The sequence below is a fragment of the Humulus lupulus genome, chromosome 9 (assembly GCF_963169125.1).
Source record: "Humulus lupulus chromosome 9, drHumLupu1.1, whole genome shotgun sequence".
Lineage (NCBI taxonomy): Eukaryota > Viridiplantae > Streptophyta > Magnoliopsida > Rosales > Cannabaceae > Humulus > Humulus lupulus.
In genome coordinates, this window is record NC_084801.1 from 115,786,827 (window position 1) to 115,813,703 (window position 26,877).

General features: G+C 40.6%; 1 protein-coding gene across 1 annotated transcript; it reads left to right on the forward strand.

Moving 5' to 3' along the window:
* The first annotated feature begins 17,922 nt into the window (after window positions 1-17,922).
* Window positions 17,923-26,045, forward strand: LOC133801970 (DNA-directed RNA polymerase II subunit RPB2). Its single transcript, XM_062240203.1, has 25 exons — window positions 17,923-18,319; window positions 18,412-18,633; window positions 18,849-19,139; window positions 19,248-19,445; window positions 19,580-19,644; window positions 19,735-19,821; window positions 19,928-20,048; window positions 20,159-20,203; window positions 20,300-20,437; window positions 20,596-20,668; window positions 20,852-20,928; window positions 21,032-21,139; window positions 21,223-21,339; window positions 22,256-22,411; window positions 22,503-22,607; window positions 22,713-22,838; window positions 22,926-23,003; window positions 23,121-23,216; window positions 23,297-23,412; window positions 23,498-23,567; window positions 23,647-23,700; window positions 23,787-23,933; window positions 24,247-24,546; window positions 24,985-25,407; window positions 25,509-26,045. Exons 1-25 carry the CDS (start codon window positions 18,071-18,073, stop codon window positions 25,626-25,628), a joined length of 3,582 nt encoding a protein of 1,193 aa, XP_062096187.1. The 5' UTR covers window positions 17,923-18,070; the 3' UTR covers window positions 25,629-26,045.
* The last annotated feature ends 832 nt before the right edge of the window (window positions 26,046-26,877 follow it).

Sequence of the window (26,877 nt, forward strand, 5' to 3'; positions counted from 1 at the left end):
AAAGGCTAGCGCTGTAGCGCTAGTCACAGACAGCCAACCTCCCAATTTTCCTTCCTGCGATTTCCTCGAACCAAACTCAACCAAAACTTCTCCAAACCTTCACCAAACTCAAAAACAACCTTATTAACACATTCCACTCATCCCAAGCACCCCAAATACTCAAAACCCAAGCACATGCATCCCTAATCTCAAAATTCACCATAGCCACTTCTAGACTTTAAAACTCAGCAAAAACCAGTCAAAACATCAAAGTTAAAAGCTCAGAATCTTTACCTTTGATGGAAATTCGACCTCAAGTTGCCTCTAGACCTCTTTAGCTTGCTCTTCCTCAACCCTTGGCTCCAACTTCCCTAGAGTTCCCCATCAACACAGCTTAGTTACCTTAGTTAAAAACCAAAACCAGAACTGAAGGAACTATAAAGTCTTACCTCAAGTAAATGGCCTATCCTTGCTAAACCCTTGCCAAATCTTCAAACTTAGCTCAGAAAACTTATGGCTAAGTTGACCTAGCTCTCCTCTGAATTTTGCTCCAAGAAGACACAAAGAAATGGTGAAGGAGATCACCAACCGACCCTTAGAAAACCAGCCTGTTTTCCTCCCTTTCTCTCTTTTCCTTCTTTTCTTTCTTTCCTCAGACTTCTGTAGTATTCTACCACTTCCACTAACATAAAGCCTCAGTAATACCTATCTTTAAAAAAGCCAAATGACCTTAATGTCCTCCCTCTTAATTCTAAACCCTTTAATCCACTTAGGGGCATTTTAGTCATTTCACCCCAATTCCCACTAACTCCTCGAGTGTCTCTAGTATTTACCTCTTAATTCCCGATACCTAATTAATCACCAATTATATTCCTCGATGTCAAAATAGACTCCAATATACTCACTAAATTCTCATTTATACCCTCAGGCTCACCCCGAGCCGGGTATAAATCCCCGTCGTGACTTTTTCGCTAATCTGCTTCCTAGGATTGTCTCGAATCACAGATCACAGATATATCCACATAATAATGTGGTCTCGAAAATTATCACATATATGCATACAATTGTGCCCATAATGGCCAAAATTAGGATTATGCCCTTCTACCCTAATCAGGGCCTACATGCATACTAATACACATAGTCATGCATCATAAGTATTCAAATAGTCATATAACATGCTTTAAATCATAATCATGTGTTTTACTCATTAAAATCACACTTAATTCCCATTATGTCCTCCAGGCACACTAATCAAGACCCTTAAGCCTTATTAGCGAATTCGGGTCGTTACAGATCAACCTCTACGACAACTTCTGCAGAAGCCAGAAGCCGCAGGCAGATTGTTGAAATGGGTGGTCGAACTTGGGCAATTTGATATCTCCTACTTGCCACGAGCAGCGATAAAAGGACAAGCCCTGGCAAACTTCGTTGCAGAACTCACTCGGCTTCCAGACAGCGGGCAACTAGAAGGGCCTGAAGAACCTGAGTTTCAAAGTCAAACTCCTTCTTGGTAGTTGTTTACAGATGGTTCTTCTAATGAGCACCACGCAGGAGCAGGAGTGATTTTGATAATGCCTGAGGGGCATCGATTTCACTGCACGATCAAATTCAACTTCACTACCTCTAACAACGAAGCCGAATATGAAGCACTGCTCGCAGGATTACGGCTAGCCAGAAGCATGCACATAAAGTCACTTGATATCTACAGTGACTCTCAACTAGTGGTCAATCAAATCATTGGAGAGTATCAGGCTCGAGGCTTAAAAATGGTTGCTTACTTAGATAAAGCGAAGGATCTATTGGCACAGTTTGATAAGTACACTCTCCAGCAAGTACCTCGCGACCAAAATTCAAACGCTGATGCTTTGGCCAAGTTAGCAAGTGCCAAGGATGCTGACACTCTAAACATAGTGCCGGTTGAATGGCTATCTTTGGTGATTCAGGCGGAAGATACATGGATGGCACCGTACATAGAGTATTCGACAAAGGGTGTGTTTCCAACGGACAAAAACAAAGCCAGGGCACTTCAGCGGCAGGCTGCTAGATATATCCTGGTTGATGGAATTTTATACCGAATGGGATACTCAATGCCACTCCTCAGGTGTATCTTGAAAGAGAAAGCCAAAGAATTGATGAAAGAAGTCCACGAAGGTTTTTGTGGGGATCATGCTGGGGGGCAAAGTTTATAAAAAAAGATCTTAAGGCAAGGATACTTCTGGCCAATGATGAATGAAGACTCGATGGAATTTGTGCGAAGGTGTGACAAATGCCAGAGGTTCTCTAAAATTCCATGAGCAGCCCCTAATGAGCTAAAACTGATACAAAGTCTGTGGCCGTTCGCAGTCTGGGGTATAGATCTAATCGGATCTCTACCCACGGGAAAGGGCAGCGTCAAGTACGCCGTAGTGGTTGTCGATTACTTCACTAAATGGGCCGAAGCTGAGCCACTTGCAACTATAACGACCAAGAAAGTGCTGGATTTCGTAGTCAAAAACATCGTGTGTCACTATGGATTGCCAAGAAAAATTGTCTCAAACAACGGCACTCAGTTTGATAGTGATCTGTTCACAGATTTTTGCGAGCGACATGGAATTATCAAGAGCTTTTCTTCAGTTTCTCATCCTCAAGCAAACGGACAAGTCGAGGCAGTCAATAAAATGCTAAAAGATACTCTGAAGAAAAGACTTGAGGAAGCGAAGGGGGCATGGCCAGAGCAATTGCCTAAAGTCCTTTGGTCGTACAGAACTTCCCATCAAACAGCAACAGGCCATACTCCATTTTCCTTGGCCTATGGGTATGAGGCCATGCTGCCTGATGAGTTAGATCCACCGTCGCATCGAAGAATAACGTATGATCAAGGCTCCAATAGCCAGCTATTAATGGAATCTCTAGATTTGGTCAATGAAAAGCATGAGCAAGCCTAACTCAAGGAAATTCAGTATAGGGGACCTAGTACTTAGAAGGGTTTTTTTCAATACCCATGATCCGGCTGCTGGAGTACTCGGACCTAATTGGGAAGGACCGTACCAAATTGAAGAAGTCCTTCAACTAGGCACCTATAAACTTGCTCGCTTAAACGGAGATCTCATTCCTCGCTATTGGAATTGAGAATACCTACGCAAGTACTATCCATAAACAATTCTTCTTAAAGCATTGGCTTGTATTTATTTTGCTTTTTACAAGTTATGAAAAAGAATTGGTCATTTTATGTGACTGATCGCTTATAAGTGTAAGATCATTTTGATGATCACTCGTACAGACATGTTTTGTCCATTTATTCCGAGAAATAAAAGGGATTGTGCGCAGCCAGTCATTCTTGCCAACTATTGTATTTAGTACAAGTATTTGCTCATTACATGTGTTATTTCATTGTATTGTCATTTTACAAGTCATTATTCTGAGCAGAAATGTTCGAGCAGGTTTCGGTCAAGGCAAGTGACCGAGGACCTAAAGCTCCTCCATCACTTGGGGGGCATATAAGGCATCTCGTAAGCAAAGCATATCGAAAGGTATGTAAACACATGAGCAAAATAAGTGAAAGCATGCTAGGGTACTTAGAGTATTTTTCAAAATTTTGTTATTTTGTTAAATCTATCCAAAGTACTATGCTAAGTTCGGTCATGCGAACAGATGTTATAATAAAGTGCAAATATATTATAATATCAAAAAAGAATCCTTTTACACCGCGAGCAGTTACTGCTCGGATGTAATTGTCTGATTAAAAGGAAAAAAGCTGCCCATGCAGCAATAAAAATTAAAAAAAATTGTCTTTACATCACGACCTGTAGGTCATGTATTTAAAAGATAATAAAATAAAAGAAAAATAAAATAGACTTATGAGGTAGCCGGAGGATCTTGCGGTGATTGTTGTTGCTGATGGTCGACAGTAACTCCAGCCTCTTCTCGGATGCCCTCAATGCCAATTGCTAAAGAGATCTCTGGAGACCCTGGAGTCTTTTCTTCTTCCAGGCGAGCAACACACCTCACCAACTCCGCATCCCTGATATGATCTGGAAGATAGGAAAAATTGGCGCTGGGGTTGATTTTCCAGAACATGTAAAAGCATTCAAACGCCGCCCCTTCGTAGTCTTCAAGGTTACGGGCATTTGCCTCCTCCAGTGCAGCAACCTCTTTGCGGCTTATCTCCAGCTTTGCTTGGAGCTTGTGGGCTTCCCGGTAGTTTATGAGTGAGACCTCCTTGTACTGCTCCTTAGAAGCGGTGATCTTGGCAATGATCGCCTCCTTCTTCTGCAGCTCCTCTTCGAGAGAGGCGAGTTTGGCCTCGGTCATTTGCAGCGCCTCGATGTGTTTTGCCTCAGCCTCCTTGAGTGCCTCAGTATGCTTTGCCTCAACTTCCTTCAGCTGCTCGGCATGAGTGGCTTCACTCACTTTGAGCTGCTCGGCATATTAGGCCTTAACAGTGCTAAGCTGATCGCTAAGTTTCTTCTCGAACTAAGCGGTCAGTGTCCTCGAGCTCCGCCAGCCAGAGGTCATGGTAAGAACTCCCTACAATCAGAAAGAGATAAAGCTATTAGTAGGGACAAATTGACGAAGAAAGTAAGTAAAGTATGATAAAAAACAACAACTTACAGCGAGCACTTCGTTCAGTGCGCGGTTGAAGACTTGATCAACCGCCATGGAACCAGTCTCTTGAATCACCTCTCGACTGCGACGGTGCTTTGTTATTCTGGATAGCCTGTCCTTGGTAGAATTGAGCACCACGCCCGTGAGATCTTCTCTCGAGGCTTCTTCTCGGCGACCAGCAGGCTGCTGGTCGGTGGAAGCTGGAGGCATGAGGTCGACGAGAGCTGGTAGAGGAGTCTGTTCGACCGGAGCTGGGGGGTCTTGATTCGATGGAATCGCGCGGGGATGTCTCTTTGACAGGAGTTGGTGGAGGAGTTCTCCTTTATGGGGGTAGGCGCAGAAGGGTCCTCTGTTTGAGACCTCTTCGCAAAGGGATTGCTGCAGCCTTCCCCAAGCTGGCGCTTGCTGGACTTTTTCTTGCTCGCCAATTTGGCATACAAGTCGAAGGCTCGGTCAGCAAGCATGTCTGCAAGGCAGAAGCAAGCGAACAGTCAGGCAATATAATATAAGGAGCTTACTAAGATAAGAAAACAAGGGCAGATAAATTAAAAGCATAATACCTGAGCTATAATTGCTGGTCGCTACACTATTTACTTTACTAGTGCTACACTCACTCTCTGGCCTGAAGAAGTCTGAATTTAAAGTAGGTGTGTATTTAAAGTTGTCGTCCTCGACAAATAGGTGACAGGGAATAGGCAGACTATCTAAAAGTGAAAAATCAGTACCATTCTCGTCCGATGATTCAAGAATAGGCTCGGAGGCCTTTTTCTTGCCCTTCCCTAGGGGGACCGAAGCAACGGCAGGTCACGGGGCGCCGGATGGTTCATTAATGGTCACTCTTGTTGCCCTCCTCATCGGGGGTTGTGACACATCTTGTTGTTGTTCGGGGATATCGCCGCCAGTGCCACTCCCCGCTGTGGACTCCTTCACATCCTGGTGAAGTGCCAGAAGGCCGACCAGCCTCAGATTGGCCTCTGTAACCAGTTGTTTAACGCTTTTCTCTATGCCAGTGATGCTGGCCAAAAGGGCCACTCGAATCTCCATCTCTGGAGTGGGGGCTGGTCGTAACCATGGACCTGAACAACATAAAGGGTATAATAAACACGTGGGAATGCTAAATGGTATTTAAGCGATCAGTGAAGTAGAAAATATACCTCCTTCGGTGAAGGCCAGGTTGTTGGCGACCAGGTCTATGGTTAAAAAGTACTCTTGGAAGTACTTTCCTACATTGGACTTGTAGGTAGTCTCGCTCAGGAAGACACGAGTCATTTCCTGGTGGCAAAAATGAAAAAAAACCCCGTATTTTCTTGGTTGGGGTTGGATTTGAGGTCAAACAGGTAATTAACCTCATGTGGCGTAGGAACAGGCCACTTTTTATGACTGTACGGGATATAGAGTGCGGAGAGCATCCTATACCCATTTGGGGTTATTTGAAAAGGAGCGACCCCAAAATAGTTGGCCACTCCTTGGAAAAAAGGATGGAGAGGCAGGATCGCTCCTGCCTCAATGTGATACCTCGACCAGGTGCTGAAGGCGCCTCCAAGCAGGTTTGCCCGCTGGTCTCTGATGGGTTGGACTAAGGTTACCCCAGGAAGTTTGTACTTCCTGATATAATTGGCTATCATCCTAACCAAGATTCGACTAGGGGGTGCAACATACCATTCAACATCTGGTCGAAGAGTATCTCGGGGTTTGGCCTGTGTTTGGATTCCTGGCTCGGGAGTATTTTCAGCTCTACCGCTGGTCGAGGGAATTTCAGCCCGAGTAGTAGGTTGATTTTTGGAAGGTTTAGATGGTTTCTTTTTCTGGGCAGTGGATTTTACTCTACCTATATTTGGTGGATTTGAGTGAGGTCTGTTGGGTGGAATTTGAGAAAAAGGGATATCTGGGATAAGTAGTGACGGTTGTTCTTCGTCCACGAGCAGCTGAGCGAGCAGGTCGTCGTCAATTGGGCTCTCACCTCCCCACGGATCTTGCATGAAAATCTATGAATAGAGAAAGGGAGATGAGAATCTACGGCCTAAAAAACTTGTGTTGGGAGTTGGAATAACATTGCTCGCGTATAAAAGTTAAGCTTTCATACGACCAGCATCATTCTAACAAAAACACTATGTTTCATACGAGCAGTTTGGAAAATCGATCTAAAAGCAGAAGTAACAACTTTTCTAGGAAAAACTTTTTCAACTCTGAAGGGGCGGGAAAAACCCAGTTTTTCTACAAGCTTAAAAATTTAATTTTTACTTCGATTTTACGCCCTAAATTCATGATCCTAACTACCAAGCTAATCCTTAACCCCTACCAAATTTTATTTCAAGCTTAAGTCTGCGATCCCGTTTATCCTTAAACAAATTTGTGCAAAAACAGTCAAGAATATTCAAGAACTCAGAAACTCAGAGTAAAAAATGGAGGTGAAATGAATATTGCATGGCACATTAACAACTGAAAGGTTTGAGGAAATTACTTGTATAAAAGATAGAGTAGATTTCAGAGACGCTAAGTCGAGTTGGCTGGGCAGGAACTTCGTAGATCACCAAGAACCGTCTGAGTTTCTGGAAGCTGTGCATCTTATTCTTCGGTTTTCTTGAAAGTAGAAGTAAAATGTAAAAAGTAAAAATGGCTTCTAAAGGATTATTTATATTAGCTGAGGAGCGGTTACCCAGGTAATAATTTTGGGTAACTTTTCGAGGCATGGGGAAACTCAATAGCCGTCAGACAACTTTTGGGAAACTAGGAAGACGTGATTGGTTGCCTTTTTCAAGAAGGCATGGACACCTCTGACAGATTTGGTGGGGTATTCGAAGGGTCGAACTCCTAAGTTTACTTTATGCTGGTCGCAGTAAAATAAACTTGGGGGGCAAATGTTTACCCAAAAATGGCTCCTGATGATGTGGCAAGAATTTATTGCACGCGGTTGGCACATGGCAGCGTCAAAGTGAAGAGGTGTTGTTCGACTATCGACCAACTCCTTATTGCTTCATCAGATCTCGCGATTAGATGTGACCAGACTAGTTGCATGCTTTGGGTTATTTCCTTTAAAGATATGTAATCTTGTAATAACTACATTTATTATATTCTTTTTATTGCCTTAATACGCTGATATTAAGGAGAATCAAGGCCCACTGGCCCGTGTAACCCCCCTTGAGCCTATAAATATGCATGAGAGGGCTCAAGGAAGGGACTTTTGAACCTTTTTTCTGAATACTCTTAGAAAGAGCGTAAGTGTTCTTATCCATCGAAAAGTTGTAATTCTCCTAAGGCTTGTGAAACTCAAGAACCCTAGTTCTTTGATCACGGCATTGGGATTCAACATCAATAATAACACGAAGTGGACGTAGGTTGTTACCAGATAGTTGGGGCCGAACCACTATAAATCATTTGTGTCATTTCTTACCATTTGATTCCACTCTTGATTGCTTTCTTATTTCATTGTCGTTATTCTGACTCCGTGTCGTTGGCCAAATCAAGGGTCAACAATTATATAAGCAAAAGACTGCTCGGAGCTGAATCACGGTATCCCCTGATGGAAAAAATGGCAATCTGCCTCATTACGGCCTCCAGGAAGCTTAGGCCATATTTCCAATCTCATTCAATCCACGTCATGACCGATCAACCTTTAAGGCAGGTACTGCAGAAACCTGAGGCATCGGGACGACTATTGAAATGGGCAGTCAAGCTCAGCCAGTTCGAAATACTATACGTACCCTGAACTACGATCAAGAGCCAAGCCCTGGTTGATTTCGGGCTAAATGCACTGGATTCCAGGAGGAGCCCTTAAGAGAACCAGTGCGGGAGTTATGGAGAATCTTCGTGGATGGCTCATTTAACGAGATCGAGTCTGAAGCTGGGATCATTTTGATATCCCCAGAAGGGCATCATTTCCACTCCGCGCTGCGGTTCGGATTCGTAGCATCCAACAACGAAGCCGAGTATGAGGCCTTATTGGTCGGGCTTAGAGTGGTGAAGGAATTGAAGGCCAGGGCCATCCAATGCTACAGTGATTCCCAGCTCATGGTAAACCAAGTGTCTGGGGAATATCAAGCACGGGGGACCAAGATGGCGGCTTACCTGGCAAAGGTAAAGAAGGAGTTGTCCGAGTTTAAATATGGCCTAGTCGAGCAGATCCCTCGCAAGCAGAATTCCAATGCCACGTTTTGGCTAGACTCGCTACCTCCAAAGAAGCCGAGACTCTGAGCATTCTTGGAAAGTCCAAGCGTCACAGAAAGTGCGATGGAGGTCGAGATGATCGATATCAGGCCGACCTGGATGACTCCCATAATAGAGTATCTTGCGACAAGGAAATTGCCTGATGAGCGAAAAGACGCAAGGAGAATACTCTATCAAGCTCCAAGGTATACAATCATAGACGGGACGCTGTACCGATGTGGCCATTCTGTGCCTCTTCTGCGGTGTGTTCTGCCAGAGGAAGCCAAAACTATTTTGCAGGAGATGCACGAAGGCTTCTGTGGGGATCATGCTGGGGGGCAAAACCTGGCTTTAAAGATATTAGGGCAGGGGTACTTTTGGCCCCGTTATCAAAGGACTCCATCTCCTATGTCCAAAAGTGTGACAAGTGCCAACGATTTGCCACAGTCGCCCGAGCTCCACCAGTCGAGCTGAAAATGATTTCATCCCCATGGCCATTCGCGGTGTGGGGAATCGATTTAATTGGAGCCCTGCCAACGGGGAAAGGAGGAGTTCGCTATGCCGTGGTGGCCATTGATTATTTTACGAAGTGGGCAGAAGCGGAGCCCCTGGCAACAATCACCTCAAAAAGAGTCCTTGACTTTGTAGTCAATAATATTGTTTGTCGGTTCGGACTACCAAGAAAGATTGTATCAGACAATGGAACCCAGTTCGATAGCGATCTCTTCACCGAATTTTGTGAGAGGCACAACATAATTAAAAGTTTCTCTTCGGTGGCCTACCCGCAGGCCAACAGGCAGGTCGAGGCCAACAAAACTCTCAAAGCAAGCCTTAAGAAGAGTGTTGACCCACGATTTGGCCAACTGACACGGAGTCAGAATATGCTTGACATGAATGAATGCGTAGAGAAAAACGTAATGACAAAAGTAAATAAGACACAGTATTTTATAGTGGTTTGGCCCCAAGATCTGGTAATGACCTACGTCCACTTAGACTGATATTGATCTAAGGATCAAAGGAGTGATCAAAGAACAAGGGTTCAATGAGTTTCACTTACCTCTGAAGAACAATACAATATTGCTAGGAGAATTACTATAGTCTCTAATGATTCAAAAGCCAAAAAAGTCCCTTCCTTGAGCTATCTTTTGCTATTTATAGGCTCAAGGGGGATTACAAAAGATTGTTACAGATATTCTCACCTGAATAATCGGATATCCAGGAGATTGTGTGAGATAAATTCGGGATTCACAAAGATCTTCTCATAAATGTTGTTTTGTATGTGGAACTATCGACCAGGCTGGTCGCAGGTAAGACTGGTCCGCACTGCTTCTAATGTGTCTTCTGGTCGATACTCTAGCAGAACGTTTCCAGGTGTCAGCCACGTGTCCAGGGATCACTTGCCACGTCATCAATGCTAATTTTTTGGATAACAAAGAGGTTAAACGAGGCCAAGGGAGTCTAGCCCGAGCAGCTCTCGCAGGTACTGTGGGAGTACCGAACCTCTCACCGAAATTCTACTAGGCACACCCCATTCTCCTTGACTTTTGGGAGTAAGGTTGTCCTTCTCGTTGAAACAAAGATAACCACGCATAGGCTCCAGACCTTCAGCCAGGAGCAAAATGACGAATTGCTCAACGTATCCCTCGACCTGATTGATGAAAAACAAGAAGATTCGCAGCTACGGCTCATGCATTATCAGCAAAAAATCACTCGTTATTTTAATTCAAAGGTCAAGAAGCGTATCTTTGGTTTAGGCGACCTGGTACTCCGGAGGGTATTTTTAGCAGGCAAGGACCCCAAAGATGGTGCCTTGGGTCCAAGCTGGGAAGGGCCCTATCAAATAGTGGAAGTCATACAGGAGGGAACCTTCAAATTGGCTCGGCTCAATGGAGAAACGATTTCGCGGACCTGGAACGCTATGCATCTAAAAAAGTACTATCAATGATCGTACCACCTGTCTATGTAAGGCTCGATTATAAAATCCATTTAATTTAAGAAATAAAAATTATGGTATATTTTTTGTATCTTTGTATGGTTTCATCTGCGTGTTAGTTCGGATGGTAGAGTTGGTCCAAAGTAACCCAGAAAGTTCACTCTTGATTACTTGGGGGGCATATAACCCGAGAGCCAGGTTTCGAAACTTAGAAGTTGGTAAAATTGATTAACCAGTGTTTTTTCTAAAAAACGCGAGGTGTCAATAAAACTAACACGAACTAAGTTTTAATTAAATATCCTGGATACGACCAGGTTCCGAAACTTAGAAGTTGGTAAAATTGATTAACTAGTGTTTTTTCTAAAAAACGCGAGGTGTCAATAAAACTAACATGAACTAAGTATTAATTAAATATCCTGAATACGACCAGGTTCCGAAACTTAGAAGTTGGTAAAATTGATTAACCAGTGTTTTTTCTAAAAAATGCGAGGTGTCAGTAAGACTAACACGAACTAAGTTTTAATTAAATATATTGGATACGACCAGGTTCCGAAACTTAGAAGTTGGTAAAATTGATTAACCAGTGTTTTTTCTAAAAAACGCGAGGTGTCAATAAAACTAACACGAACTAAGTTTTAATTAAATATCCTGGATACGACCAGGTTCTGAAACTTAGAAGTTGGTAAAATTGATTAACCATTTTTTTTCTAAAAATGCGAGGTGTCGATAAAACTAACGCGAACTAAGTTTTTAATTAAAAACCTCGGATACAACCGGGTCCAAGGCCTGATACTTGGCAGGTAGGATATAAATCATCATTTTTGGTTACGACCAAAATTAAAGTATCTATCTCGACCTAAAAGTCATTTCCTAAGATTTTAAACGTATAAGTCATGAAGCATAAGAAAAATCAGGGAATAGGTAAAAGGTAGATGCTGGAATTATAAATAAATTATTTCGAGGAAAATAACCTCGTACCGAGCCAAAAGCGGCAAATGTTTACAAAAAAAAAAAAATAAACAAAGGAAAGAGAAAATTAAGCCCCTCCTGGGCGCTTAGAGGATGTCACCTCCTCGGTATCCTGCCCGCCAACAGTGGAGGTTTCCCCAGTATCAGACTGCTCTTGTTGTGCCCGGGCCTTGAACTTCTCAAGATAGAGATCCCACATGTCAGAAGGAAAAAAAAGAGAAGTTGCCTTCTTGGTTGTAGGCCCAGCAATGGTAGAGCATGCTCTCCATGGAGGATATTGAGGCCGCATTCTCCTCATTAGTAGCAGCCTCTGCCTCCAACTGCTTGGCCTTGGCCTCCGTGAGCTCGGCCTGTAGGGTAGCCACTAAGGCAGCCTTTGCAGCTTACTCGCCTTCTTGTGCCACTGTCAGGGCAGTTTTGGCGCTTAGTTCGCCTTGTTGGGCAGCTGCGAGGGCAGCTTGGGTAGTACATAGGGCAGCCTGAGCGGTCTGAAGCTCGGCCTTGAGCTCTTCATTCCTAGCCCTGGCCCGAGCTATGCTACAGTGCTGAGCCAATACCGCCTGCAAGGAGCGAGAAAACAAGTTAGACGCGTACTGGAATATAATCGAAAGAGCGTATTCGAATAAGAAAAATGGGCTTATTGTGAGGTTCATTCCCAGAGCTGACTCCAGGACGTTCTCCAGGCTCCTCTCCTCAATCGCCCTCAGGTCCGTCGGTTTGGCCTTATAAAAGTGTTCCACCATGTGGTTCATCGTCTCGTAAATGGTCCCCCGAAATGTGTTTGGAATTTGCTCCAGGTCCTGAGCATTGACCGGGATGCATACGGTGGTGGCAGGGATGACCGGAGCTGGAGGATCAACCGATGCTGTCTGGTCCCGAGCAGGATTGGAAGGAAACCGGGGAGGAGGTGGAGGCAGACCTCTTTTGTATTGAGCTGCAACAGCTGGAGCTGTCGAGCTCTGGTCCTTCCCCTTAGCCGGGGATTTGGAGGTCATTCCTGCCGCAGGTGGCACCTTCTTGGATGAGAACTGGGGCTTCTTTACCGTCGGCCCCGAGCTGGATTTCCCTTCCTGAAACATCGTGCGGATGTCGGGAATCCCTTGTTGTGCCATCTCCTCACCTGAAAAAGAAAGGGAAGTACGTAAGTATGTGTACAAATCCTTCGGTCCACAAAGTATGTATGCATGTATAGGATATAACAAAAAGTCCTACCCTCTGAGCTAGAGGAGGAGTCTACTGCCACGACCTCCAGCCTTGGAACCACTATAGGAGAAGGGGAACCTAAGTCTATAACTTCTTAGATCAGGGGAGGCTCGGGCTCAGGTTCTACCTCGGGGCTGGACTCTTCTACATATTGCTTAAGCCCAGGGGCAACGACACCTTGGAGAAGGGAAGGCCACGACCTAAGGTTGGTCCCGTACTCTTCGAAAAGGGTCGGCCTAAAGGAGAGGGTGTTATCTACAACTATAGTTCCCCTAGGATGGCCCATGTCATGGCGAACCACTAGGTGATCCACACACTAGAGCAGAGTTATGTTGCGGTTGGGGTCATTAGGATGGCGGTGCACGAGCTGGTTTGGGTTAAACCTAACTAACCTAAGGTCAGCAACAACTCTAAGTCCCTAAAGGGGTACGGGTTACCTTGGCCAGAGGGGCCGGCTGCTGCCCCCGACGAAGCTCGTTCCACGTCTGGGTCTCGAGCGGCCTCAGGAGCTCGCCTCTTTCACACGAGCGGAACCTCAGCCTCTTCTTGCTCTTCATCGTCATCGGCCTCAACACCCCCTTCGGGGATGGACGCTAGCTCGCGGACGACCATGTGGTTAGCTCGAGTCCTCCTCAAGGCTAGAGTCTAGCCTTCAACAATCAACCTATCATGCCAACATCGTGTCATCAGACACGAGCTGGCGGTAATCCTTCTCTCTGGACAGAAGCCCTGCCAAAGTGTCATATTGACCACCAAGGGTCACTGATTTATCTGTCCTCGCAAAAATGGATGCATGAAGATACTCCAGTCAGTATACACACGAGAAGACTAAGTACAAAGAGAATAATTAAGCGAGCTAAGTAATGAAAGAAGAGTTACGAGGACGGTTGAAATATCAGTGTTCGCAATTGCGAAACCCATTCGACATAAAGAATTGGTCTTTGAAGTCGTTGGGGTGGCTGGGCAGGTCGATGACTGCGATTGAGTACGGGAATTGGGTCAGATAGTAGAACCTGTCGCCTCGTCCCTGCTGATCCGGGATGGCCTTGAGGCAGAAAAAGTAAAGGATGTCCGCAGGGGTGGGGACCTCCCACTCATGCTTCAAGAAAAGGAACTTCAGCCCCGCCAACAGCCGATACAAGTTCGGGGGGAGCTGGAATGGTGCCAACTGCACATAGTTGAGGAAGTCGGCGAAATACTGGTCTAGGGGATGGAAGGCCCCGACCTTTAGGTGCTCATCACTCCAGGCTGCGAAATCATCCTGGAGTGGTGTGCAGCTCCTCTCCTTTTCGAAGGGAGGTCGGGCGATGAGGACGCCAGTCCCGACCTCGATATTGTGGGACAGCATGATCTTGTTGACCCTTCCTTGGGTCGTGATCTTGGAGGCTATCCTCTCTGCCTCGAAGAAGGCATCAGGTCCAACTACGACCTCCTCCTCCACCATGGGGCCAAACAGGGGATTGGAGATTCAGAGGCGACCTCTTTTCCTTTGTTGGCTCGTTGAGATGATGAGCCAACTGCGTTCTTCTTGGGCGCGCTTTTCTTGGGTGCCATTAGCTCGCCTATCGAATAAGAACGATGGAACTCTTAGTGGGCGACCTAGGATTGTTATATAGGCAAGAAATAACAAAGAAAGGCTGAGGATTCTAACACACGAGCTGATGCAATCTCAGCCCGCGATGTAGTGACATGCACTACCTATGCTACGCGCCTAGGTTTCCCAGCAGACCCCTGATGTTTAGGGATCCGTGTGTCAGAAAATCAGGCCACTACCCTCCTTGGGAAGCGGTTTAGAGCAAAACCGCCCAAGAGGCGTAGCTCCTAAGCAACCTAATGTCGAGCCCTGAAAACCTTTCATCTTCTACATGCCGAATGGGTATTTTCTAAAAAATTACCCAAGAATCACCCAAAGATTTACCCAGTTTATGAACATCACAATCCTAGATATGTTTTAGGACCTACTCAATAAACACCAAACCGAAACCTATGTACCAAAAACGTTTGGGAACAACCTAATGCTAATGACGCTGAAGTACAGATTAGCATGATAAAGAAAGAAGAGAAACATACAAAAACCAGTAAAACATAAAACTTACAGTGTATTCTTCGACAAAAGGAATAAGCAACGTAGAAGGAAAGTTCCTGGAGAGATCCTTGGTGACTGGGTTTCTGAAGGTTTTGGTGGTAGATTTATGGGATTTTATGAAAAAGGAAGAAGGGTTTTTGAAGTTCAGAAGAGAGAAAATGAGGAAAAGTTTCGAATAAAAGGTGATGAACACTGAAAATTGCTAGCCCTATTTATACGTAATAGGCATAAAGAAACATGGACCGTCCGATTAAGCTAATGCGGGATACGAGGGTCATGTTTCAAAAAATTAAACGGCGACAAAAAGGTGGGCAGGCCATTTAATGCAATCCTCGAAACCTGAACAGACGCTAATCGTGGCATTCCACGTGTCTAGTACTCAAGTAATAAACAACATGGATAATCGCAACAGAAGTTTAAAAGTCCCCACCGTGTCAGTCAGAGGATGACATCATAAGACACGGGTAGGGACTTGGGGGGCAAATGTACGCCCTGATATTCAGCCCGGGTCTTTTATGTAGCTCAAGTATAGCTGGCTAGCTAAGAACAGTACTAAAGGACCCACAAGTTGATATTTCCTCTGCGAAGGCAGTGGAACTCCCCAGGTAATAACACGAGCCGAGGAATACGAAGCATTAAGGCACGAGCTAGAGATGGATATAAAACACAGCAATCTGGGCGCGAGCTGGCGTTATGTTCAGGTCGTGGTACTCTGACAACATGCCATGTCCAAGAGTCTTTATAAACTTGGACACGTTATTTAGGAACGTGCGTGGTCAGACATTACATGTTCGTTATCCCTGAATTCTCGGACACGTAACATAAACTTGCATGATCAAATATCACATGTCCGATTATGCCAGACGACCCATGATCAATTTTACCTAACGATTAGACCATACCTTAATATATATTGTAATGTTCATCATTTGTGCAAGACAGGTCACATATAGGATGGGTATCCACGTGATGACCCCTGCCCCTATCCTGAGATTGTTCTTCTATAAATACCAAGACCTTGGATAGAAAAGGGGTTGGGTTTTCTATGTGTAATGCAAATACTCTGTCAAAATATAGAGAGATATACAATAATAATATCGACTTGTGGACTAGGGGGATTTAAGCCTCCGAACCACGTAAAAAGGAACACGTGTTCTTACTATATCATTCTAAGCATCCTTAAGAGTTATTATTCTTATTACAGTTTATCCTTAAGCACTAGTTTATTCCAGCTAATTACGTAATACACTGTTGGCGAAAAATTGCGTCAACAAATTCCTACAAAATAACAATAAATTAAATAATAATAAAATATTTTCATTTATAAAATAAATTATATTAATTCCATGAAAATATTAATTAAACTTAATTTATTTTGACCATTAAAATCAATCAATATGTATTTTTCACCACTAATTAGTGCAGCAGAACCGATCAAATATTGCTAGAGGTTTGCCGATCAGAGTTGGCTGGAGGTTGCCGATTGATGCTGGAATTTAATTTGATTTGTTCTTCTTGATCGTATCTTGAAGATCTCACCGGAGTTTTGAAGCTATTGTCGGAGGTGGAAGGGGTTGCCGGAGTTTGGGTGCAGTGGCTCAAGAAACAATTTTGTTGGAGAAGCTTTTGATCGATTCAAGTTTTAGTAGAGGAGTTTTTGCTAAGTTAACTACCATAATACTCCTCCTTTTGCTGATGTGTTTTTGTTTAATTTTGAATTCCAATGTGTAATTTTTCCCATAAATTGAGTTTTTTTTAATTAAATTTTTCCATACAAATTAGGAAAAATTTAATTCTATATTTTTACACATTAATGACTAAAACACCATATTTATGAAAAATTCTCGATCTTAAATTCAGTATGTCCTTTAATTTGTTTTGTACTTTTTGTGTTTTTTTTTGTTATAATCATACAATAATTTTTAGAGAGTGGAAATAGAAAGAGGTTGGGATGTTACCCTTCTATAGTTCTAGACATCACAATATATGGCATATTAGCTATTTTGTCAATAATTAGACGAAAAATAATGTATAAAGACTTAAAAATATTACTATTATTTAATGAAATTAGAGACTTAATTACTATATTTTGTAATTCAGAGACTAATTTATTAGATTGTGTATGATTCAAGTAGGTATCATGCTAATAACTCTATCATAAACACAAAATATAGGTAGTGTGATGAGTGTATAATTCAAGGGTCTGTTTGGTTCGCGATTGGAAAATTGTATTTTTAATTTTTAAAGTGAGATTCCGAATCTGAATTTAGTGACTAAGAATATATTTATGAAAATATGATTAATTCAACGTCTGTAAACTGTTTTTGAGTTTAAAAATTTCTATTTTCCTTCATAAAATCTGAATTCTGATTTGGATTTAATTTTTATATACAGTCTACCAATCATGTAATTTGACAGATTCTACATATTCTAAAAAAATCTAAAATCATGTATTCAAATTAGATACCAATTATACTCTAAATCACAACCGTATTGTAATAAGGTTAACAAAATTGACCACTAATATAACCACATTATAATCTGCGGTATAGTGTTGGTTGAGTGGCTTCTCAATTAAACGAATATTTTACTTTTAATATACTCAGTTAGTTTTTCATGTATGGTTTATACTATTTTTGACACATCTAGGTTTTTTAATACCAGTTTAGGTTGTTGGTTTCAAATAATATTTACAAATAGGACTCTATTTTATAAATTAGTAAATATGGCCCTCTATTTAGTAACATTTTGGTATTCTTAGTTTGTGAGAGAAAAAAAAAGGTAAGAATGAAGAGTCTAAATTATAACATATTTTATTAATTTATTGTAATTGTTTTATAACGAAAGTCCAAACTATAGCAAAAATTACATAGTCCAAAATTATATAAACCCAACTTATTATTATATATTAATGCCTAAATCAATATATCACATTTCAAGCTAATATTTTAATAAAAAATATTTTGATTTTGTAAAAAACCTATTTTTTTTTGGACAAAATATATTTCTAGCCTAATAGGAAGTGAAGGGGCCAGGTGCGCCATTTTTTAGTTCTTTCTTCGTGAACTGGTTCTCGCTCTAAGCTCTCCTCTCTTTTCTGGCTCTTCTAGGGTTTTAATTTTCTTCTCAATTGAATCATTTTAGCAAGCTAGGGTTTTCTAATTATAGTTACCATGGATGAGGACCCTGAATACGAGCAGCAATACAACGAAGACGACGATGACGAGGAAGAGATCACCCAGGAGGACGCCTGGGCTGTTATTTCTGCTTACTTCGAAGAGAAAGGATTGGTCCGCCAACAGCTCGACTCTTTCGATGAGTTCATTCAGAATACTATGCAAGAAATCGTCGACGAGTCTTCCGATATTGAGATTCGTCCCGAGTCTCAGCACAACCCTGGTCACCAGTCTGATTTTGCCGAGGTGAACCAAAAAAAATGTTTTGATTTTTTCTTCTGGGGAAATTATCATATTGTATTTTCTTAATCCATGTTTCTTCTTTGGTGTGTGTGTAGACAATCTACAAAATTGGGTTTGGTCAGATTTACCTGAGTAAACCTATGATGACTGAGTCTGATGGTGAAACGGCGACCTTGTTTCCCAAGGCTGCGAGGTTGAGGAACCTAACATACTCGGCCCCTTTGTATGTTGATGTTACAAAGAGGGTTATAAAGAAAGGACATGATGGTGAAGAAGTCACTGAGACTCAAGACTTTACCAAAGTTTTTATCGGAAAGGTATGTATAGATTTCTTTTCTTGATAATTGTTGAATTAGTGTTTCATACTCTTGATTACTGGACCAATAAAAAAAATTATTTTCCAAGTTCCTATTATGCTTCGCTCGAGTTATTGCTAACTGTACCAGAACTCGAGTATAGATGGTATTGATAACTGTGGATTTAGTGTTTCGTACTCTTGATTACTTGACCAATAAAAAACTTTGTTTACTAGGTTCCTATTATGCTTCGGTCGAGTTATTGTACATTGTACCAAAATTCAGAGAAGGATTTGACAGAACTTGGGGAGTGTCCATATGACCAAGGTGGATATTTTATTATCAATGGGAGTGAGAAGGTTCTAATTGCTCAGGAGAAGATGAGCACCAATCATGTGTATGTGTTCAAGAAGAGGCAGCCTAACAAGTACGCCTATGTTGCGGAAGTTCGGTCTATGGCTGAGTCTCAAAACAGACCACCTAGTACCATGTTTGTGCGGATGCTTTCCCGAGCTAGTTCTAAAGGGGTAATGGGACATCTGTGCCGCTTTGGGGTTTTTTTTTCCCTGCTATTAATATGCTTACAGTTCTTATAAATCTTTCTTTACATCTTTTTTCTGCATATGCTATTGCAGGGATCATCTGGGCAGTACATAAGGGCTACTCTTCCATATATTCGAGCCGAAATACCAATTATTATTGTCTTCCGTGCTTTGGGGTTTGTTGCTGATAAAGACATATTGGAGCATATATGTTATGACTTCGCAGATACTACAATGATGGAGTTGTTGCGGCCTTCTCTGGAGGAAGCATTTGTGATTCAAAATCAACAGGTACATCTGATACCATACACTGGAAGAAGCATTTGCGATTAAAAATTATTTGTTACCTTTTTTATTCTTCCAATGTAAATGTTTGCTGCTCATTTTTTTGACATGTTTGAATATCTTCTCTTCGTACTTCTCAGGTTGCACTGGATTATATTGGTAAAAGAGGAGCAACTGTGGGAGTCACCAAGGAAAAGAGAATTAAGTATGTATTTTCTTGGAACCTCTTCTTATGTCCCATGATTCTTTGCTGAACTCTTGTGTTCATAGGATTAACTGTAATACCTCACCGCAGGTATGCGAAAGAGATACTTCAAAAGGAAATGCTTCCCCATGTTGGCACTGGAGAATTTTGTGAGACAAAAAAAGCTTACTATTTTGGGTAGGTATTCTTTTAGGCCCCCCTGCATTTCTTTGTTTCGTATACATTTGCATTGTGATGTCTTTTGGAATGTTTTATATATTTGTTTGTGCTTGTGTTGTGCTAGCTATATCATTCATCGGCTTTTACTGTGTGCACTTGGTCGGAGGGCAGAAGATGACAGAGATCATTATGGCAATAAGAGGCTGGACCTTGCTGGTCCTTTACTTGGAGGATTGTTTAGAATGGTTTGTTTTTAATATTTCGCCCTCTGTTTTTCTATTTTTTTTTCTCCTTAAAATCTCAGGTGATTGTTAAATTCATTAAATGTCATTGACCTTCTGCTGGTTGACTGCAGTTATTCAGGAAGCTAACAAGGGATGTGAGAGGATATGTGCAGAAGGTTCCTTGTGCCAATCTTGATATGATTTTTCTGTTCAATTTGTTATAGTGTCTTCTTTATTTGATCTCTTACCTGCATATTTTATGCCTGCCCCAGTGTGTCGATAATGGGAAGGATGTTAATCTTCAATTTGCCATCAAAGCCAAAACCATTACCAGTGGTCTTAAATATTCACTGGCTACTGGAAACTGGGGCCAAGCAAATGCGGCTGGCACAAGAGCTGGAGTGTCACAGGTCAGTACTCATAGTTTCTTTCCGTGCAATAGTGTGCTGTTTCTTTTATCTCAATTTGAACCGAATGATGTCTAGGGTCCTGGCTTGAAATAGATATGCTGACATAAACTTTGTTAGATATTTTTTTTAACTTTTATTTTCATATTATTTTCCTGCAGGTGTTAAATCGTTTGACATATGCTTCCACATTGTCACACTTGCGACGGTTAAATTCTCCTATTGGTCGTGAAGGTAATTTACTTTTATCTATAATTCTTCTGAGGACTTGGAGTGGTAGATATTTTTCTGTTCAATACATTGACAGTATCCTTCTTGTTTATCCTTAATTTCTTGAAATATTCTTGTTGTGACTTGTTTATGTATGCCACTGTTATTTGTTCTTTCCACTCTGACAATTGAAGTTTCCACTCTTAGGAAAATTGGCCAAGCCTCGTCAGTTGCATAATTCACAATGGGGAATGATGTGTCCTGCTGAAACACCAGAAGGACAAGTGAGCACATGTTTTTATTAAACTTACTACATTCTACTTTCATTTTTGGGAACCATATCTCTCATTAGGTGCCACTCTAATTTGTTTTCTTTCTATAAATCAGGCATGTGGGCTGGTGAAGAATCTTGCATTGATGGTGTACATAACTGTAGGATCAGCTGCATATCCTATATTGGAATTTTTGGAAGAATGGGGAACAGAAAATTTTGAGGTGCGCTCCTTTTCTTATGTTTGTTTGATGTTTTATTGGTTTGTTTTCCCAGTTTGACAATTTCAATTTCGTCTTGTATGTAGGAAATTTCTCCTGCTGTTATTCCCCAAGCTACCAAAATTTTTGTTAATGGTTGTTGGGTTGGTATACATCGTGATCCTGACATGTTGGTGAAAACACTACGACGCCTGAGGCGACGGGTCAGTTTAATTCTTTTTATTATTTTGAATGAAACATTATGATGAAAGCAAATCATGACAAAATATCTTTTTAACAAGTAATGAAATTTATGAACTTCAGTAATTGACTAGTTGTACACTAGAGGTTTTTATTGCACTCCATAATGCTTTCTCTCGCTTCAATTTTATATAAGCTATTAATTTTGCTTAATTCCTGATCTTTTCTTTTTCTTGTTTGAACTTGCTTTGTTTTTCCTTCCAACTTTGACAATAAAAGTTCAAGTGTGAGTGATTTTTTTACATATGCTATTTATTCAGTTGCTTGCTTTGGTAACAGTTGGAGAGATTGTTGTTAAGTTGCTTCCCTTTCTTTACTGCATCTTTTTCTCTTTGGGAAGAATAGTTTGTTCTTTAAATGGTGACAACAGACATCAATAATAGCCTTACATAACCCAAGAGGGGTAGCTTAAATGGTTAGGTATGTGGTTTGCTCCTACAAGGTCTGAGGTTCAAGTTCCTCCTGGGCACCTACATAGCAATTGTTATAGTTTCCTGGTCCCCAAATATTGTAGGCTTAGGTGGGGAGCCTAGTTTCATAAAAAGAATAGGCCTTACATAAAAACAGTAACTTCCAAGATATCAACGTCAACTTATTTAGCAGTTAATTGTTAAAGTGAGCAGGTGGCAGTGGTCTAGATATATTGTTGACGTAAGTGTTTGTGTCCACATTCCTTTTGTTCATTCCTTAATTGAAAATCTCATATTGACATGAAATGCTAGCTGGTTGGAAGCTGACATATTATACATGCCATTGCTGAGTCGATCTTTGAGCTATGAATTGTGATTATTTAAACTATTTTATTTGGGTTTTTGCACATGGTCGTCAGTTGCAATTCTGTTTGTTTAGATAGATGTTAATGAGTCTGTGCTTGAACAGGTTGATGTTAATACTGAGGTTGGGGTTGTTAGAGATATTCGTTTGAAAGAATTACGGATATATACGGACTACGGGCGTTGTAGTCGCCCATTGTTCATTGTGGAGAAACAGAGGCTTTTGATAAAGAAAAAAGACATTCATACACTGCAACTGAGGGTCAGCCAGCTGAATTCCACACGCTCATCTCCTGAGTTTTAATTCTTCATTGTTATTGTTTTTACATTGATGACTGGCTTTTATATTTCAGGAAAACCCTGACGATGCTGGTTGGCATGATCTTGTATCCAAGGGATTTATAGAGTACATTGACACTGAGGAAGAGGAAACCACAATGATTTCAATGACAATTAATGTTAGTTAACACTTGTCCAACTTCACGAGTGGAAATTAAGTAATTGATTTGCATTGTGAGCATGTGAACGTTATATAAGATATTGATTGCTAATTCTTGAACCAGGACCTTGTACAAGCAAGGCTTAACCCAGAGGAGGCATATTCCGAGACATACACTCACTGTGAAATCCATCCATCACTAATTTTGGGTGTCTGTGCTTCCATTATACCTTTTCCTGATCATAATCAAGTAAGTCTATGATGTCAAATTAACTTTACCTATTCAAAAAATTTACTTTAATGGTTCAATCTAATAAATTTGATGTTGATTAATTAGTCACCAAGAAATACATATCAATCTGCTATGGGCAAGCAAGCCATGGGAATTTATGTCACTAACTACCAGTTTCGAATGGTATGTTAACCCTTTTTTTTCCACCATAAAATATGAAAAGATGTGTTTATTTATTTTTCTTCCAGTTTGAACCAAAATACTTGCGAATTATATATTGATTTTTGTTATCAATTTCAGGATACACTGGCCTATGTTCTGTACTATCCTCAAAAACCTCTTGTCACTACACGAGCCATGGAACATCTCCACTTTAGGCAACTTCCAGCTGGAATTGTAAGGATATAACCTTGCTTTTGTTTTGCACAATCACTAACTGTGGGTAATGATTTTTAAATGAACTCTTTTCTTGTCAGAATGCCATTGTTGCTATTGCTTGCTACTCTGGTTATAACCAGGAAGATTCTGTCATTATGAATCAGTCTTCTATAGACCGTGGCTTTTTCCGATCGCTTTTCTTTCGCTCATATAGGTGAAGATTGTTTCTAATTGTAATTATTCATTCTTTTTTGGGTTTTTTGCCTCATTAAAATGGCTTATTGTTTCTCGTGAGACAGAGATGAGGAGAAAAAGATGGGCACACTAGTCAAAGAGGACTTCGGCCGTCCAGATAGAGCTAATACTATGGTGGGGAGTTAGACAGAGCTAGTATGTATTTTGTGGCTTCTCTATGTGTTGGATGTTCTATTAAAGTCTGATTTTGCAGGGTATGAGGCATGGCTCTTATGATAAATTAGATGATGATGGTCTTGCTCCTCCTGTAAGCACACCCATGTTCCTGTTTTCTTTTCTTCAGTCCTAAAGAAATTTATCGTCTAATGGGAACTGTATCAAATTGTATAACAGGGAACTAGGGTTTCAGGAGAGGATGTTATTATAGGAAAGACCACTCCTCTTGCCCAGGATGAAGCTCAAGGACAAGCTGCTTCACGTTACTCACGACGTGATCACAGCATAAGCTTACGCCACAGTGAAAATGGGATTGTTGATCAGGTAAGTTTTATAAATGAATCAGCTTTTTGATCTGAAGCAGTCATTAAATTGTTTCAGAGCTGAATTTTTAAATGCAATTGCGAAATTTTTTTTTTTGCTCCTAATTGTTGAACTTGTGTCAGTGCTTAATAAATGACTATTCGTCTGGATCTGAAGTTATATATCAATGTATAAGCTGAATGATCTTATGATCTCTTATTCTAGTCATTAGGTTGTTTCAGAGCTATATTTATAAATACAATTAAAGTCTTTTCCCTTCCTTCTGTTGAACTTGTTTCAATGATTGAACCAAATCACTTTAAATTCTTTTCAGGTTCTACTGACAACAAATGCTGATGGGTTGAGGTTTGTCAAAGTGCGAGTAAGATCTGTTAGAATACCTCAAATTGGGGACAAGTTCAGTAGTCGACACGGTCAGAAGGGAACAGTAGGGATGACTTATACACAAGAAGACATGCCATGGACTGTGGAAGGAATCACCCCCGATATTATCGTGAATCCACATGCTATTCCTTCTCGAATGACAATCGGTCAGCTTATTGAGTGTATCATGGGGAAAGTTGCTGCTCATATGGGGAAGGAGGGAGATGCAACTCCTTTTACAGACGTCACTGTGAGTATACAATATTTTAGAATCATTCTAATATTTTTATTACTGCGAGCTAACATTATCTTAGAATCTCATATCCTGAAAATTTTCTATGATATGGTGTTCCTTTCAAACAACACGACCATAAGCTACTAAGACAGCTTATTAACATTTTTTAATGACAATTTGTTATATCCTTACAATATTGAGTCTTCTTTATATGGGTCTTAGAAATTAGAGCACTCAGGAAGTGGCCCTTGGCCATATGAATTATGCCTATCTTCCATAATATAATGGTAATTCCTCCCATTTTTGGGAAATCAAACAAAGGAATGGGAGGATAATATTTTTTTTCCATTCATTTACTTCTACTAAACATAATTTTAACTCGTTTGTGATGTATATGATGTGATATACTATATTGAAAATGGCTCTCACAATTTCTCAAATTTATTATTTCAGGTGGATAATATTAGTAAAGCACTTCATAAATGTTGTTATCAAATGCGTGGATTCGAAACCATGTACAACGGTCACACTGGCCGGCGGCTTCCTGCTATGATATTCCTTGGACCAACTTACTACCAAAGATTGAAGCATATGGTGGATGATAAGATCCATTCACGTGGACGAGGTCCTGTTCAGATCCTTACAAGACAGCCTGCTGAGGGACGATCTCGCGATGGAGGTCTTCGCTTTGGAGAAATGGAACGGGATTGCATGATTGCTCACGGTGCAGCTCACTTTCTCAAGGAGAGATTGTTTGATCAGAGTGATGCCTATAGAGTTCATGTCTGTGAGCGTTGTGGGTTGATAGCAATTGCAAATCTTAAGAAGAATTCTTTCGAGTGCAGAGGTTGCAAGAACAAAACCGACATTGTACAGGTAAATAAATATTATCTGATCATAGTCTAATTCTGATTTATCTTCTAATTGCACTCTGGACAAATGTTTTTTTTTTACCTATAAACCATTTATCTATGCAGGTTCATATTCCTTATGCCTGTAAGCTGCTTTTCCAGGAGCTTATGGCCATGGCCATAGCTCCGAGAATGCTGACAAAGGAAGTAAAACCATTGAAAGACCAAAAGAAGAAAGGAGGCTGAGAAACCCGCAAGACTTTTCGGCTATTTTTCTTGCAGACAATTTCAGTAAGAAGTTGAAGTTGTGATATGATAGGGTTCAAAAACCAGACAGAGTTGGGAAAGCTGGTTTCTAGCAATTGAAGTCCAACCATTTGTTTTGGTACAAAAATCATTTGAGAACAAAGAATGAGGACTTATCAGGTGTTAATGTATGAGGCTATACTACTACTGCATCAGATTTTGAGGGACATTAGGGGGAGATTCAGATTGTAATATATTGTTATATGTGGGGCAAATCATGTTCATTAATTGTAAGCATCTATAGCTGTATTGAATTTCTGGTTTAATCATCGGCCTAATTTATTTGATTGTAGCAACTCAAGAATGAGAATTTCAAGAGAAAAATAAGAGCTTTACGTTAAAAAGTTTCGTTTGGTACATTAACATTTTCACAAAAAATATTTTATGGATAAAAGTTTGTTATACCTCTAAAAAAATAGAATCACTTATTTTAATTATATTTTTTTCTAGGACTTACCTAAATTAATACTCCACCAAATTTTATTAATGAAATACATTAAAAATAAAAAAATATATAAATCATCTAATTTGTTTAAATTGGAATAAAAAAATATTTAGTTAGTGAGAAATAAATGTTTTTTTTAATTATGAAATAAAAATGTTTTGGAATGTTCTACATAAAAGAGAATGAAAAAAATAAATATTTTTAGATAATGTAAACATCTACAATGGGAGATGTAAATATTATGTTATATTTGACATAAAATGTCAATAACGGACATATTTGGAATAACTAAGTACAATTGTAAAAGTTGATGTAAAAATGAGTCATCCATTAATGCTCATTTAATATTTATTTAAAATGGGAAATTTGATTTTGATGCATAAAAGGGGGTTCTATGTCAAAATAATACCAAGCTAAAAAAAAATTACATTTTTATCTTAGTATTCCCTTTCATTCCCAAAATGCCCTGACATAAGTTTCCCTCTTTATTCTCCTATTGTCTTCTCCCTCTCTATCTCTCAAGTTTTCCCTATCTATCTCTCTAAGCTCTCATACACAAAGACAACCGCTATTATCTTAATCTATACTAATTTTCGAGCTCATTTTGGATTTTGGTTCTAAGAGCAAGTTGTGAATCATTTCAAGCCAAGAAACTTCATTTTGGATTCTCTTTCGGATCTAGGGGCAAAAATCGTATGTGTAAGTATATATTTGTTATATGTAGTGAGGAAACTTGTTTATCTA